The sequence below is a fragment of the Colius striatus genome, chromosome 1 (genome assembly GCF_028858725.1).
Source record: "Colius striatus isolate bColStr4 chromosome 1, bColStr4.1.hap1, whole genome shotgun sequence".
In the NCBI taxonomy this organism is placed as follows: Eukaryota; Metazoa; Chordata; class Aves; order Coliiformes; family Coliidae; genus Colius; species Colius striatus.
This window is the reverse complement of record NC_084759.1, coordinates 202,715,284-202,729,384: the sequence shown is the minus strand read 5'-3', so window position 1 is coordinate 202,729,384 and position 14,101 is coordinate 202,715,284. Positions and strand designations below refer to the sequence as shown.

Below are 14,101 nucleotides of genomic sequence, written 5' to 3'. Positions count from 1 at the left end.
GGGGTGGGAACTTTGCTTAAATTAAACAGTGACCAACAGATAGAGTCAGGTTTTGGCAGTGCCAGAAGCTGAACAGAGATCTTGTCTGTCGCAGTCTGTGCTATGTGCTCTAGAAAATGATCTATCTGTAGATGCTTATGTTGCCATCTCTGAAGGTACCAAGTAGTAAGAAATTCTGGTAACAAACAAGATGATAACAATTTTCATTTTATATATGTATTTCCATATATATATATATATATATATATATATATATATATATATAGTTTTTTGCTTGAAGAATGCCTCCACATAGATGCCTTCCTCTTCCATCAGAAGAGTTTTGCATTTATGTTTTCCTGCCTTCACTTTCATCTGTTGTTCACCTGTTGTTGAAAGAGCAATGTGTGCAGCCTCCTCTAACAAGGCAGCCAGGAGAGCATGATAGTGTGATATGGATGATTGCACTTCTTTTTCTGCAATAATGGCAGAGTTTCTGCTCCTTTGTACCGCTGTGTCAGTTGTAGGAACAAATAGTCCTTCGATTATCGTGAACTTGGAAGTTCATTACTGAAGTGTTGAGTATTGCTGTCCTGAAACTGAGCCGTGGCCAAATTAAGAAAGACTATAGTCAGTAAGCCTTTGGTTTTGAAGTCCCTGCTGTGCTACAGGAACATGATGTACAAAGAAATGTTGTGATTCTTTAGTGTTTTTGTGTTAAAAAGGTGCAGGAGCTTTGATTTCTTCCCTGAACTGTTCAGCTTAAGAGATTTTCCAGCATTCCAAGTGGTGACAGAGCCCCACAGCTTGCATTTGGGATTCTAATGCTTTCTATCCAGATATCCCAAGGAGCTACGTATTTATCAAGTTCAACTTTTATACTGCTTCTGAGAGATGAAATTATCATTGCTTGTCAGATGGGCAGACAGCAGTACCTGGTGTGACCTGCCCAAGATTGCACTGCAGACCCGTGTTAAGAGAGGAGTGCATTCCTTCCTCCCTTAACTTCAAAGTCAACCTTTCATGAAAATGAAGAACTTCGTGTAGGCAGAGATGATGTCACACATCCTAACATGCTCCAGTAAGAAACACTGTCTTAACAAACAGTTTTCACACAAGCAGCAAGTTAACAACTGTCAGCTAGTTTTATTCCAGCAGTGGACAAATTCAGCTCTGGGGCTGCACCACGACGGCTGAACTCATCCCTCTTGTAACCCACACGTCATCTGAACCCAGGCTCAGCACATGGGGCTACCTGACAGTAAACAATTGTTCTGTAGAGCTTTAGTAATGTGAGCTTTAATATTGATCTAGCACTGCCTTCAAGAACACCCCCCCCCATCAAAAAATATATCTGTTATCTTGAGAAACCTCCCAAACAGCTCTAGTCTCCTTTCATTACAGGAGAGAGTTATTAGGGCAGATGGCTGAGGTGATATCCATTTGACCTATAGATGCTAACTCAAGAGTCTGATCATTAATAAGGTGGCCGGAGATAGGGAGAGATGGCAGTAAAGAGAGTTAAAAAGCAATCCTGTGCACAAAGGATTGCACATGGAGAAGTGCCGGGTAAGCGAATGAGACTGACAAAAGTGAAGAAGTGGCCGCGTGGTTTTAAACGCTCATCACCCCGTCAAGCAGTTTACGCTTAAAAGCTGATGTTTTCCCTAATTTGCTTCCTCCTCCAGTGTGAATCCTTTGGGAGGAAAAAGAGCCTGTAAGTCTTGAACATAAGACTGAGATTTCATTTTCTCTAATTAATCCCCCCTAAAAAAAAAGTGCTTTATTGTTTTCTACTACAGCCACAGCTGCGGTGGCTCAGGTTTGAAAGCTGCTGCCTGGCAGAAAACCAGTCCTTACTGAGGATCAGGCCGTGGCCTTGTTCCAAGAGAAATTTGGGTTTCATTTGACCATGATAGGATTCCAGATTGTCATCTGAGCATGTCTGAAAAGTGGTGAATGTGTGTCAGTAGTTAAGTGCTCGTGAACTTCCTTAGTCCCTGGATTGTTCAGGACTGACCCAGGCAATTTTTTCCAGATGTTTTGGGGAATCCAAGTCTGTATAGAAGGGATGGTAATGCTTCTGCTTCCTTACTAAGTTGTCTTTGTGGCTTGGAGGAATGTGCATGAAAGCTGGAGCCAAGACACCTCGATTTCTAGTCTCACCTCTACAAACTGCACTTTAACCTTTTCTGCCCTTCCCTGGCATCTCCACACAAGATCACAGAAACTTCGTGGGCCCGGTGGAAACTTTACTTGGCCTTATTTAAAAAAAATAAGCATTGCTCTTTTTTTTATTGTACATAACTTCGTTTTCTGTTCTCCAACCCTCATCTGAAATTGTTTTTATGCCTTTGATCCAGCAGCTGTTGGTATTCTGCAATCCTGAGTAGGTAAAACATGAGAAGCACCTTGGGATGAGAAGGAGTTACAAAAATATGAAATATTGCTGGGCTTTTCTGTGAGACACAGTAAAACACAGTGGCTGTTTAAGTGGACACCAGGCAGAAATCTTTAGCAAATAACTGTTCTGATTTGTCCAGTAAACGTATTTTGTTTACTGTTCATTGCAGCAGTTCTTCTTCCACTTTATTGACTCTTTTCTCCCTGTGTTTTTTATGTTAAAATGGTTTATGTTGCTGTCTCCAAAGGCTGCATGATCAAACCTCATCTTTGCTAATGTTTGAATTTAGCTATACTTTTCTACATATTGTAGCTGAATCAGAAGGCTCCTCTAAATCCTGATTTTAAAGTATGATGTTTTAAATGTTATCGCTCTTTAAAATTCTAAAGGAAAACAAGCTCTTAGTGGCAAATTAGGCTGAATGGAGCGGGGAGGGAGTTGCTCAGTAGCAACCAGTGCTGTATGACATCTGATGAATGCTAATTCTTCATCCCCAAAACAGTTTTGAGGAGATGAAGGCAGCTGATTTCTGCAACAGCTTAGAGATTGAAATTACTTCCATGATCTGGAAGCAGATTTTTTTTTAGCCCATAGCAGGTGCAGGCTCAGTCCACAGTGATTTCTCAGTTATACTCTAACTTTACAGTTTAAAAAATTTAATGTCGGTGCCCAGCCAGGCAAAACCTAACTCCCTAACATTTCTGGTTTTTGCAGAGGGCTAAGACTTTATCCTCAGGCAAAGTCTCCTCTCTGGGCTGGCTGCTGTAAATCCTCTGGGACCTGGCAAAAGCCAGAGTTGCTAGCTCATTTTACTTAATTTGTGATGCTGGCAAGATTTGTGCTGCAGCCCAGGGCTCTTGACTCAACTCTCCTAAATCAGAGCATTGACACATTACAGTAGAGAAACACCAGCACAGAAAAGCTGAAAATAAATGCCTTCAAAAGAGATATTTCAGAAAGATGCTCTCTCACAAAGCTCTAAATGGTGTTAGTTTTAAGTTTCTTGGTGTTTGCTTCTTTGAAACCACCTGCTCATTAAGAAGTTGGGGTTTATGCGCTGTCATGATACATGTTATTTACTGCATGTATGTGAGAATCTTAGGGCACTTGATATCTTTCCTCAGAAACCCTGCTAGACAAAATGTCACGGGTTTTTGCAGGTGGGTAAACAGAGACATGGGGTAAAGACATGGGGTTGTCTACACAGGAATGTTAACCAGCATAGGTATAATGACATAATTACAGCAAATATAAATATGTCGGGTTAACGCCGGTGTGCTCGTTCTTATTCTAGTCTAAGAATCCTTTTTCCTGCTTGGATAATTCCATTCTGAAATTGAGGAAGTGTATCCAAGAGGATAAAGTACTTGGCTGTGCTTGGGGAGATCAGAGGTTCTCTTCTCAAACCTGATGTGGATTTGCTGGGAGATCTCAAGTGAATTTTCTCCTTTCTCTGTACCATAATTTGTGTAGGACTGAAGACGGTGTTATATGTAAGGGGGAGAAAAATTGTTATTAAACAAAAAACGGAGCTGTCACACAGGTGGTGTCCACACTGGCTTGAAACAGTTAGTGCCTGATGTCACAGAATCACAGAATCTCAAGGGCTGGAAGGGACCTCGGTAGATCATCCAGTCCAACCCCCCTGCCAGAACAGGACCAGCTAGAGAAGGTCACACAGGAACTCATCCAGCTGGGTTTGGAATGTCTGTCTCCAGCAGCTCCCTGTCCTTCTTGAACTGAAGGGCCCAGAACTGGATACAAGATTCCAGATGTGGTCTCACAAGGGCAGAGTAGAGGGGAAGGAGAACCTCTCTCAACCTACTGCCCACAGCCCTTCTAATCCACCCCAGGATGCCATTGGCCTTCTTGGGCACAAGGGCACGTTGCTGGGTCATGCTCATCCTTCTGCCCACCAGGACCCCCAGGTCCCTTTCCCCTCTGCTGCTCTCTCATTCCCCAGCTTTTGCTGGTACCTGGGACGATTCTTTCCCAGATACAAGACTCTACACTTAGCCTTGTTGAATTCCATTAGATTTCTCCAGCCTGTCCAGGTCCCATTGAATGGCAGCATAGCCTTTTGGTGTGTCAGCCACTCCCCCCAGTTTAGTATCATCAGCAAACTTGCTGACAGCACTTCTATTCCCTCAGCAAGGTCATTAATGAATAAATTGAACAGTCCTCACTGTACATGCTTCAGCTTCATCTTGTTTTCAAAAGCTGGATTTTTTGATCTCGTAGCCTGGATGCCAACTTGCAGCTGGACCATGTTAGGTCTATTCCTCTGGAAACATATCTCTCATTTTGGTTTCACTACAGCAGGAAGCTGGAATGTGTACTCCAGGATTGCTCCATGATGCAAAGAAAACAACAGTAAGCGAGAATGGTGGGGAGATGCATTTCAAAGGCATGCTCCTGATCCAAACCAACACACACACAGAGAATGCTGGGGTGTTCCCATAAAATTGTAACAGATAACGTCCGTGTGCAGCAGGCTCTTAAGATGATATCAGACACAGAACTTGGCAGTTTGAATGGGGCTTAGTCCTCTGCTTTAACCTTCAGGCTGTGCTGCTCCAGGAAAAACAAACCAGGTTTAGGAAGATGTTTTCCTAGGAGTTAATCTGCAGTCAAAATTGTGTGATACATAAGCAAGACAGTTAATGCCAATGAATTCTACTTTGATGTGTGCCTTGCAGTCCACTTTGTTAGAGCAGAAAAGTCCTTCAACATCTCCTTTAGTTTAAAATGAATGAAGCAGATCCATGTTATTGTAATCTCAGCAACTGCAGTAAGAGGTGACCAGGATGTTTTCAGGTAGAACTGACACTTTAGACCTGCTCCACAAGGTCTATCTACAACTATTAGAGAGCCCTACCCTGATTCCATTTGCTCATGAGTTTGACATTGCAATAGTCACCAGTTGTGATGGTGGCTGCTGCAAGACAGAGATGTCACACTTTCGTTCCAAATAGACCAGTAAGAAGCTGTTACGTGGCCAGTTACCTCTTACAGGCTGAGATGTATGTGAACATTTGGCCTGAAGCTTGTTTGTTTCTGTAAACCACCTTTTTATTTGTCCTAATGTGGAGTTTTTTTAAATGTTCTTTGTTACAGAAGAGGAAGAGGAACAGGTGCCTACTGATGGAGGTACATCTGCAGAGGCCATGCAGGTACCATTGGAAGAAGAGGAAGATATGGAAGAGGATGAGGCAATTAATGATGAGAACTACTTGAGCAAGAGACCATTAGAAAGTCCTGATGCTGAGGAATTCCCGCCTGTGAAACGGCCAAAACTCTCTGTTTCCAAAGGGGACACTTTGGATGGAGCTTTGGAACCCCGTGAGCCTCTCAGCTCAATAAACACTCAGAAAGTACCACCAATGCTTTCTCCAGTTCATGTTCAGGACAGTACAGACTTAGCCCCTCCTTCGCCAGAACCACCAATGTTGGCTCCCATTGCAAAATCGCAAGTGCCAACTCCCAAAACGTTAGAAGCAAAGCCCTTTGTACCCAAAACAAAGTCTAAAACAAGTTCTCCAGGACAGAAGACAAAATCACCTAAAACTACACCCTCACCAGTTGTAACTGGAAGTCCCATACGTTCACCAAAAACTGGATCCAAAGAAAAAAAGTCACCAGGTCGTGCCAAGAGCCCAAAAAGTCCTAAAAGTCCAAAGGTTCCTGCTCATGTTCCCCAACCACCTGTGAAGCCTGAAGCACCAAGTAGAACCCCTCTGGCTGCATTAAGTGACAAGATAGGAAAGGAAAACATTCAAGTAAAACAAGGACAGACCCCACCTGAGCCTGTCAGCAAGCCAAATGTTGAAAACCAGACTAAGAAAGCACCAGTAATGGACAAGACCATTGATGATTCAATCGATGCTGTGATTGCTCGTGCGTGTGCAGAACGAGAACCAGATCCCTTTGAGTTTTCCTCTGGTTCTGAATCAGAAGGAGAAGTTTTTACTAGTCCTAAAAGACTTTCTATTTCAGAGACTACAACTCCTAAACCTTCTGTTTCTGCCAATAATGCAAATAAGGCAGGAGCAACTCCAATACCTCCCTCAGGTGGGACTTCAAGTTCAGACATTTCATGGACAATGGATGACTCAATTGATGAGGTCATTCGAAAGGCAAACATGGGGACACCTTCTAATCCACCTACCAACTTCACTTATTTCTCCTCTCCTTCTGCTTCACCACCAACTCCAGAACCTCTTCTCAAAGTCTATGAGGAGAAAACCAAGTTTACTTCATCAGTAGAAGTGAAAAAGAAATTGAAAAAGGAGCTGAAGACAAAAATGAAGAAGAAAGAAAAACAAAAGGAGAAAGATAAAGAGAAAAACAAGGAGAAAAACAAGGAGAAGGAAAAGAACAAGGAGAAAGATAAAGATAAGGAAGGTAACAAGGAAGCAAAGTTTCAGTGGAAGGAACTGCTCAAAGATGATGATCTTGATCCCTATAAATTCAAACTGAAGGAGTTTGAGGATGGTGACACAAAAGTAAAGTTGAAAGATGGCAATACCAAAAAAGAGAGAGAAAAACATAAAGATAAAAAGAAAGAGAAAGAGAAAGGCAAAAAAGACAAGGATAAAAAAGACAAAGAGAAACTTAAAGATAAGGCTAAGGAAGATAAGATAAAGCCTCCATCAGCACCTCTTGTGTTACCTCCCAAAGAAATGTCTTTGCCCTTGTTCAGCACACCAACTGCCATGAGGCTTCCCAGCATGCTACCTTCTCTGTCACCAATGCTTCCTGAAAAACTATTTGAGGACAAAGAGAAACCAAAAGAGAAGAAGAAAGACAAAAAAGAGAAGAAGAAAAAGAAAGAAAGGGAGAAGGACAAAGAAAAGGAAAAGAAGGAGAAGGAAAAGGAGAGGAAAGAAAGAGAAAAGAAAGAGAAAGAAAAAGAGAAACACAAACATGAGAAGGTAAGCTGTTGAAAAAGTGCTTGTGGATTCCTGTATTTGCTGCTGAAGAGCTTTGAGGAGATGTGTGATTACAGGTTTAGAAAATAACAGCTCCAAGGAGTTTCAGGGCTTGTCCCACTTCTTTGGAAGACAAAACAATGGAAGTTCAATTTTGTGGATTTGAAATGGGAGATTGTCCTTCTGGTTTTCCTCAACTCGCATTTTCCGCTTAGAAAAGCTGGGGCTCAGACTCAACAGCAGCACACACAACAAATGTGTGTAGTGTTGCAATGTAAAGACTTTGTTCTGTATGTTTCCACTAGTGGGGCCAGCAGCCATATACCTTGCATATAAACTTTACATTTAGTTTCTAAAAGTCTATTTCAAAGCTTGTGGAAGTCTGTAAATTACCAGGTAGACAGAACTGAGGAGCAGACTGCCTTCAAATAAACAAGTTTAGCAGTTATCTGAGATGTTCAGAAAAGCTGCTGAATTCTCTCTTAGCAAGACCACCCCTTTGTTCCAATTTGTTTGAAGTAAGAAAATTGTTTTCAAATCATAGTCTAAATGTTCAAATGTCAGCTTTCGTTTTGAGTCTTATGCTTGAGAAAGAGAAGGGGAGAGTTAGTTTTCAAGTGGGTTGAGCTCCTTCCACTCCTGTAACTCCTACTGATTTACATCAGCCAAAGATAATTTCTTCTTTCCAATATCACCTAATCTTGAGAATATATTTAATATTTAAGAAATGAAACCATCATATTTGCATGTTATCAGATTTGAAATCCCATTAGAAACTGCTCCCCTAATTCAGGACTTGCTCTATTTTTTTGTCATTTCACCTTACAATATTCATTAAATTGTTAATATGAAGAAAAAAGAAGAAGAGTAAGAGATTGTCTCCATATGTGATAACCTTGGATATGGGATTTCATAAATCTCTATCTTTAGCATTAGAAAGCACTGTGTAAGTTCTGGTTTTACCAAGATTCTCTTTACATCCTTCTTTGAGTGTGTTACTCAGTTTGTACAAGCTCAGATTTGGGACATCCCTCACTTTCCTTTTTTGCCACTGTACCCTGTTATGCTCCCTGCTGGACTAGAAATAGACTGATGATTTCAAAACTTGATAGATTCTTTTTATAAGTCGACAAATGGTTTTTCAGTGCAGAATCTGGGTGATCTCGAGAACTCACGTTTGTCTACGGGGGATGAGTCAGTGATCAACAGGCTGGTGGTCCAGTTGTCCGTGTTAATTTAATGGCCAGGCTTTAGACTGCAGCAACACTTTGACAGATTCTCTGTTTTGACTGTCTGTCCCTCCTGCCTGAGATGTTCTGTCAGTATTTCACAGAGAATTTCTGCAGAGGTTTCCCTTCAAGTGTGTGCATAAAATAGAGACAAGTTACTTGCTTTTCATACATTCAATTTTGCATTTCTTCTGCAAGTCTCTATACCTAGTTTTCTTTAGTGCAATATAACATACACAAACAAATACAAACTGGTAAAGCTTTGGGATATACCAAGCATATATATATTAGGAAAAGGGGTTCAACAGCAATAAAAACTTGGACAAATTAAATTGACAAAGCTGCCCATTACCTTGGCAAAAACTCCCTGTCAAAAGATAAACTTTAAAGCTAGAATGCATGAAAGAGTCCACAGATAGAATTAAAATTTAAACTGATTCCTGATAGATAAGCTTTTTTTAAATCCACCTCTTTGCTGCAAGTCAGGATTTTAAAAATAAATTTCCCCTTTAAATCTCTTGAGCGATTTTCATTTTTTGCAAGGCCGCACTGCTGGTGTCCTGGAAAAATGGAGAGTTAGAGCTTTATCAGTTGGTGCCCTGAGGTATGTGGCAAAGAAGCTAAATCCTTGAAGATTAGCAAAAAAAATGCAGCACATGGCAATAAGGGGCTTATATGACTACTAGTATTAGTTCAGGTGAAAGAAGTATTGCTTATACATAAAACTGGACAAATCCACTGACAATGTATTTTTAGTTAGCTACAAAGGAGTCTTATATTGCTGGACTTTACCTCTTTGGTGATTTGGGAAGCTTAGTAATCCACTGTAAATGCTCTTCTGCTGGCCCCAATTCCCAGTATTACTCCAGAATGCTGCTCTTTCGTTTTAACCCCTAAAAGTACATGTTTCCTTAATTTAGCTTTTAGATCACACAATGACTTATTTAGCCAGCAGTTACGCTGTAAGAGCAAATGATCGAGTTACTGCTCGGATGCTTAACCTTCCACGGCGTGTCCACTTTGGAGGCATAAGCACAACCTGACAGATGAGATTGTGGGCTAACTGCAGTTTCAGCTCTTGATGGCCAGCAGAAAACACCAGATTTCTGTTTCTAATATTGCTGTACCTTAAACAAAAGAGTCACTTGGCGGTAATGTTTCCATTTTTGAGTATTGTTATTACCTAAGTCTGACTCCCTTCCTGTTGGGGAATTGAAGGTTTTTATCGAGGTTCCCCTAAAATTTTGCCCCAAGCTGCTGGAGAACACAGAACAGCAACCAGTACTCTGCATAAATGGTAGAAAGCAGAAGCTGAAGGCTGCTTACTGGAAGTGTTCAGCGATGACACCGAGGAAGAGAAGCTTTTGCACAGGGCTTGCCTGCAGCTCTGTGCTCTGCGCTAAGCATTGAGGTGCTGTCCTCAGAGCCCAAAAAGGAGACAGCGAGCTGTGGAGCTGCCTTGTGTGCAGGACCAAATTAAAAGCAGACAGTTGACGCAGTTACACCCCACTTCCACCACAGAGATTACCGGGCGTGCTGTAGGAGTGACTGAGCAGCTTGGGAAGCGGCTGCTGACCCAGTTTCAGCTAGCCTTAATACACTGAGCTGTAAACTGAAGTAGTTGAGGAACTGCCTCCTGAGAAATGGAGCCGTCTCTGCATCGGGGCAGGGCTTGCCAGAGCAGCCCCAAAGTAAAATGCCCTTACTCGTGGCTCAGAATCCTGTCAGTGATGTAGAGGAAGGCCAGGCCGTGAAGTATGTAACTCTGAATGCTCCGTTTTCTCTTCTGCAGCCATGCAAACTCAACATAGAAACTCGTGTTGTAGAAAGATGCTGCTTCTCCTCTTGTGTCAAAGGATAAGGTTTAGGATTGTCACAGAGCCTAGTTTCCCTCTCACAGCAGACTGCAATGTTGGTATCTGAGCATGAAGAAATGTTTGATGTGCTTTTCTTCTGCCACATGAGCCCACACCACCATTGTTTAGAACGTCTCAGTGGTACACAAATCATAATACAAAAGACCTTTGTACAAAAGATGGATGACATGGGCACCTTTCTGTGCAGTGTGCTGGAAGCTAAGCAGCAGTGCCTGTCCTTGGAAGCTTTGTGTTCAAAGTAGATGCTACATAAGGAGGAGTAAACAGCAGGAAAAGAGGTAAAATAATCTGTGCAAAGCCATTTGCCTGAGCCTTCTGTACCTAGGGTTCAGTTCCAGTGGACAAATGCTGCAGGCTAAAGTGCCAGGAAAACAGTTAAGAGACTTACCTATGGAAAGTGGTAGTGAAATTCTTGCAGGCATTAGGAGCTTCAGAGGAAAAAAAGCTATTGCAACACTCCAGCGGAATGATGTAACAAAAAAACTGTGCTATATAAACAAAAGCATAGAGGGAGTAGGCTCATAGACATCCATGGAGAGTTTTATTGAAAAGAATGGCTAACTGTGTTAAAATAGAAATACTACTCAGGCTGCAGCCCTTCTCTCTCTAGAGCAGACATCTCCCAATGAGCAGCTCTGATTCTCTGGGCAAGGTACATGGCACTAGACTTTGTCATTACCATTCCTCAATGTGAGTCCTAATTGAGTCCTCCCACTTTGGCCTGCTGTCTGCTGCACTGCCTTGAATTGATTGTTTGCCCTCCCTTTCTTTATGAAAGCTTTAAAGCAGGTTTCTCCCACTGAGATTTGCTCAGGTTTCCGTTTAGTGTATGCATACTATTTTTGTCTCAGCTAGGTGGCTGTTGTATTAAATAGGATGGCACACATGCTCAAAAATGAAATCAGTTCTCCCTCTCTTCCTATCTATTGTATACATATATAATCTCTATACACTTCTCATAGGTATAACTTGAGCAACTTATGTACCAACAATCATTACAGTGTCATCTGTAAAATCTGAGATGACTCTATATAGGTTTTGCAAAGCAGTAGCTCGGTGGGAGCTGGTAAGCTTGGCAGATCACAGAATGATAGAATGGTAGGGGTTGGAAGGGACCTTTAGAGATCATCTAGTTCAACCCCCCTGCAGAAGCAGGTTCACCTAGGTCAGGTCGCATAGGAGCGTGTCCAGGCGGGTCTTGAAGACCTCCAAGGAAGAAGACAAGATAATAGTTCAGAGAGTTTCAGGACATAATCAAGTGGTCTAAACTCCACCAGATACTGAAAAATAGCCATTAGAAACCCTCAGCCTCATTGCATTAAAAAACAGTGGTCCTGTTCTACCTGTGTGGATAAACACTTTTATAAAGTCTTCAGTGTTCATTCCTGGGGTTTATTTGCTTCCTCTGTGTCTGCTTTGGATTCAAGAGGATCACAATAGCTTTATGGGATGAACTTGGGAAATAATTGAATTTCAATCCCAGAAAAAAATGCAGTTACCAATGAGTACCTATCAAGTCTGAGTACTAAGGTCAAAGCATTTCATGTTGTTTAGAAACATACTGGGGTTTTCCACGTGTCTAGAAAAATGCTAAATCGGGAAGACTTTGTAACAAAAGTGTATGAGAAGGTACAAATGCAACAGAACTTCCAGTTATCTTTCAGTCTGTAATTGATATTTGTGATTTACTGTGCCTGGGAGCTCCTAACAAACTCTGACCATCTATGCCAGAGCAGGAAGCATGAGAAAGCCGTGATCAGTCTGTCGTAGGTCTGTCTCATTAACCCGATATACTCTGCTTGGTTCACTCCATTGATGCTTTCATGTAATTAATGTATTTTGGGAGTCTGCTCGCAGTCTTTAATTGATGATTGTGTTCCCTTGTACAGATAAAGGTGGAACCAGTTGTTCCAGCTCCATCACCGGTTATTCCTCGGCTAACATTAAGAGTGGGTGCAGGCCAAGACAAGATGTAAGTACAAATAAATCCATCTGCAGGTGTATGCTTGCCACAGCTCATCTTCTGTCGCTTGTGGTAGCTCTTCTTTTCAGTGGGAAACACTTTAAAATCAGTAGCAAGTGACATACATACAGCTTGTAATGAAAAATCAAGCAGAATCCAGAAACTTCCTGAATGTTTTGCCCTTTTCCTTCTGCTCTCTGAGTGTGACCTGTCATCTTCTATCTGTTCTGCCATGTTTCTCACTCCATGCCTTTTGAGGGCATGGATTACAAGACTACCTCTAGACTTGTACAATGCCTCCAGTGATGTTTAGGGAGGTTTCTGTAATGGATGGTTATCCCCAGTGTAACCTACAGCTAAGTTTCATAACACTCTTCAGCTAACAGTTGTTTTATGTTTTAAAACATAACAGCTGAAATTCCTTTGTATGCATCTGTTTCATTATAACTGTTGATGATTATTCATGAGTGTACCTAACGCATTTCAAGTGTTGGTTCATTAGCTCCCTAATTATTGGGTGCTGCTGTACAAATAATAGTTACTTTGTACTGCAGGAGTGTAAATAGGATGATCCCTATCCTGAGATCAGACAGCATAAACAGGTGACTGGAGAAACCATGCGTCACTGGGCTTTTTAGGCTGGGCCTGCCTGTGTTGTATGTGAAGGGTTTCTTTTGATCAGGTTCTTCATGTTGTTTTTAATGGTGCAGAGCACACTTTCATGTCTGATAGTAAACATAAGCACCAAACAGATTTTTTCCTTTCCATTCACACACGTTACATATTAAGTATTGCTAATATATTTTCTGTATCTTTTATAACCATTGTGAACTAAATCTCCTAATTGCCAGTTTTTCTACTTTAGAAGCTAAATGGCATCTTTGATGATTATTCTCTGCACCATCCTACTCTTCCCTAGTGCACGATTGTAACTTTTACTGGTTTGAAGTTTCTAAGGGACTTCAGTCATTTTGTGGTGTCTATGGGTCGCTTCCACACCAAGTATCAAGGCCTTTTCCTGCTCTTCAGCTTTCTGCTTTCTTTCTTTTACAGTATGAATGTGGTCTAGAATTTCTATGACTCAAATTGCTGTACAAAAGCTCCTGCTTTCTCAGAACAGTTGTCTGTCCTTCTGTGCAGATTTGAACACACTCGGATGGGCAGATTGTCCCTTTAAAGCCCACAAATCTGTTTTCCTTTTTGAGGAGCTATGGACACTTTTAAACTCCTCTTTTTCAAGGACCCTACAAGTCTTTATGTAGGGAAAATTAAGTCACATTTTCAAGGCAGGACTTCTAAATTAAAGTTCTGAAGCCATGTTTTAGCACCAAAGAATTGACTTTGCTTCCCATCTTATCTCACCCCAGTCTTTCTCATACCCACACACATTTTGAGAAGGGACTTCAGACTCCATCTGCTTGCTACAAATCATGTGGGTACATTATTGTCAGCCCTGTCAGCCCATGGTGAGTAAGAGATACTGTCTTGTCTTATGGCCTTTTTGGGAAACTTGCTTCTGTCCCAGTTTCCTTTGTGCATCTTCAGTGGCATCTTGACTTCCAACTGAGGATCTTGGTTTTTGTGGTGACATTAGTATGACACTGCCTAGAGTTTAAACCCCGACTCCAGAATGGGAGATACTCAAAGCAAATAAGCTTAAAGTTTCTAGATAAATTAGAGGAGAATTAAACACCAAGGCTGAGATCTTTAGGGGCATG

General features: G+C 41.6%; 1 protein-coding gene across 2 annotated transcripts in view; it reads left to right on the top strand.

Moving 5' to 3' along the window:
- Positions 1-14,101, top strand: part of TAF3 (TATA-box binding protein associated factor 3) — a 117,780-nt gene that overhangs the window by 81,876 nt on the left and 21,803 nt on the right. For both annotated transcript variants that reach the window (XM_062020187.1, XM_062020190.1), the window contains 2 exons: positions 5,501-7,317; positions 12,310-12,392. In XM_062020187.1, coding sequence (XP_061876171.1) covers positions 5,501-7,317; positions 12,310-12,392 — 1,900 coding nt within the window. The remainder of the gene's footprint in view (positions 1-5,500; positions 7,318-12,309; positions 12,393-14,101) is intronic.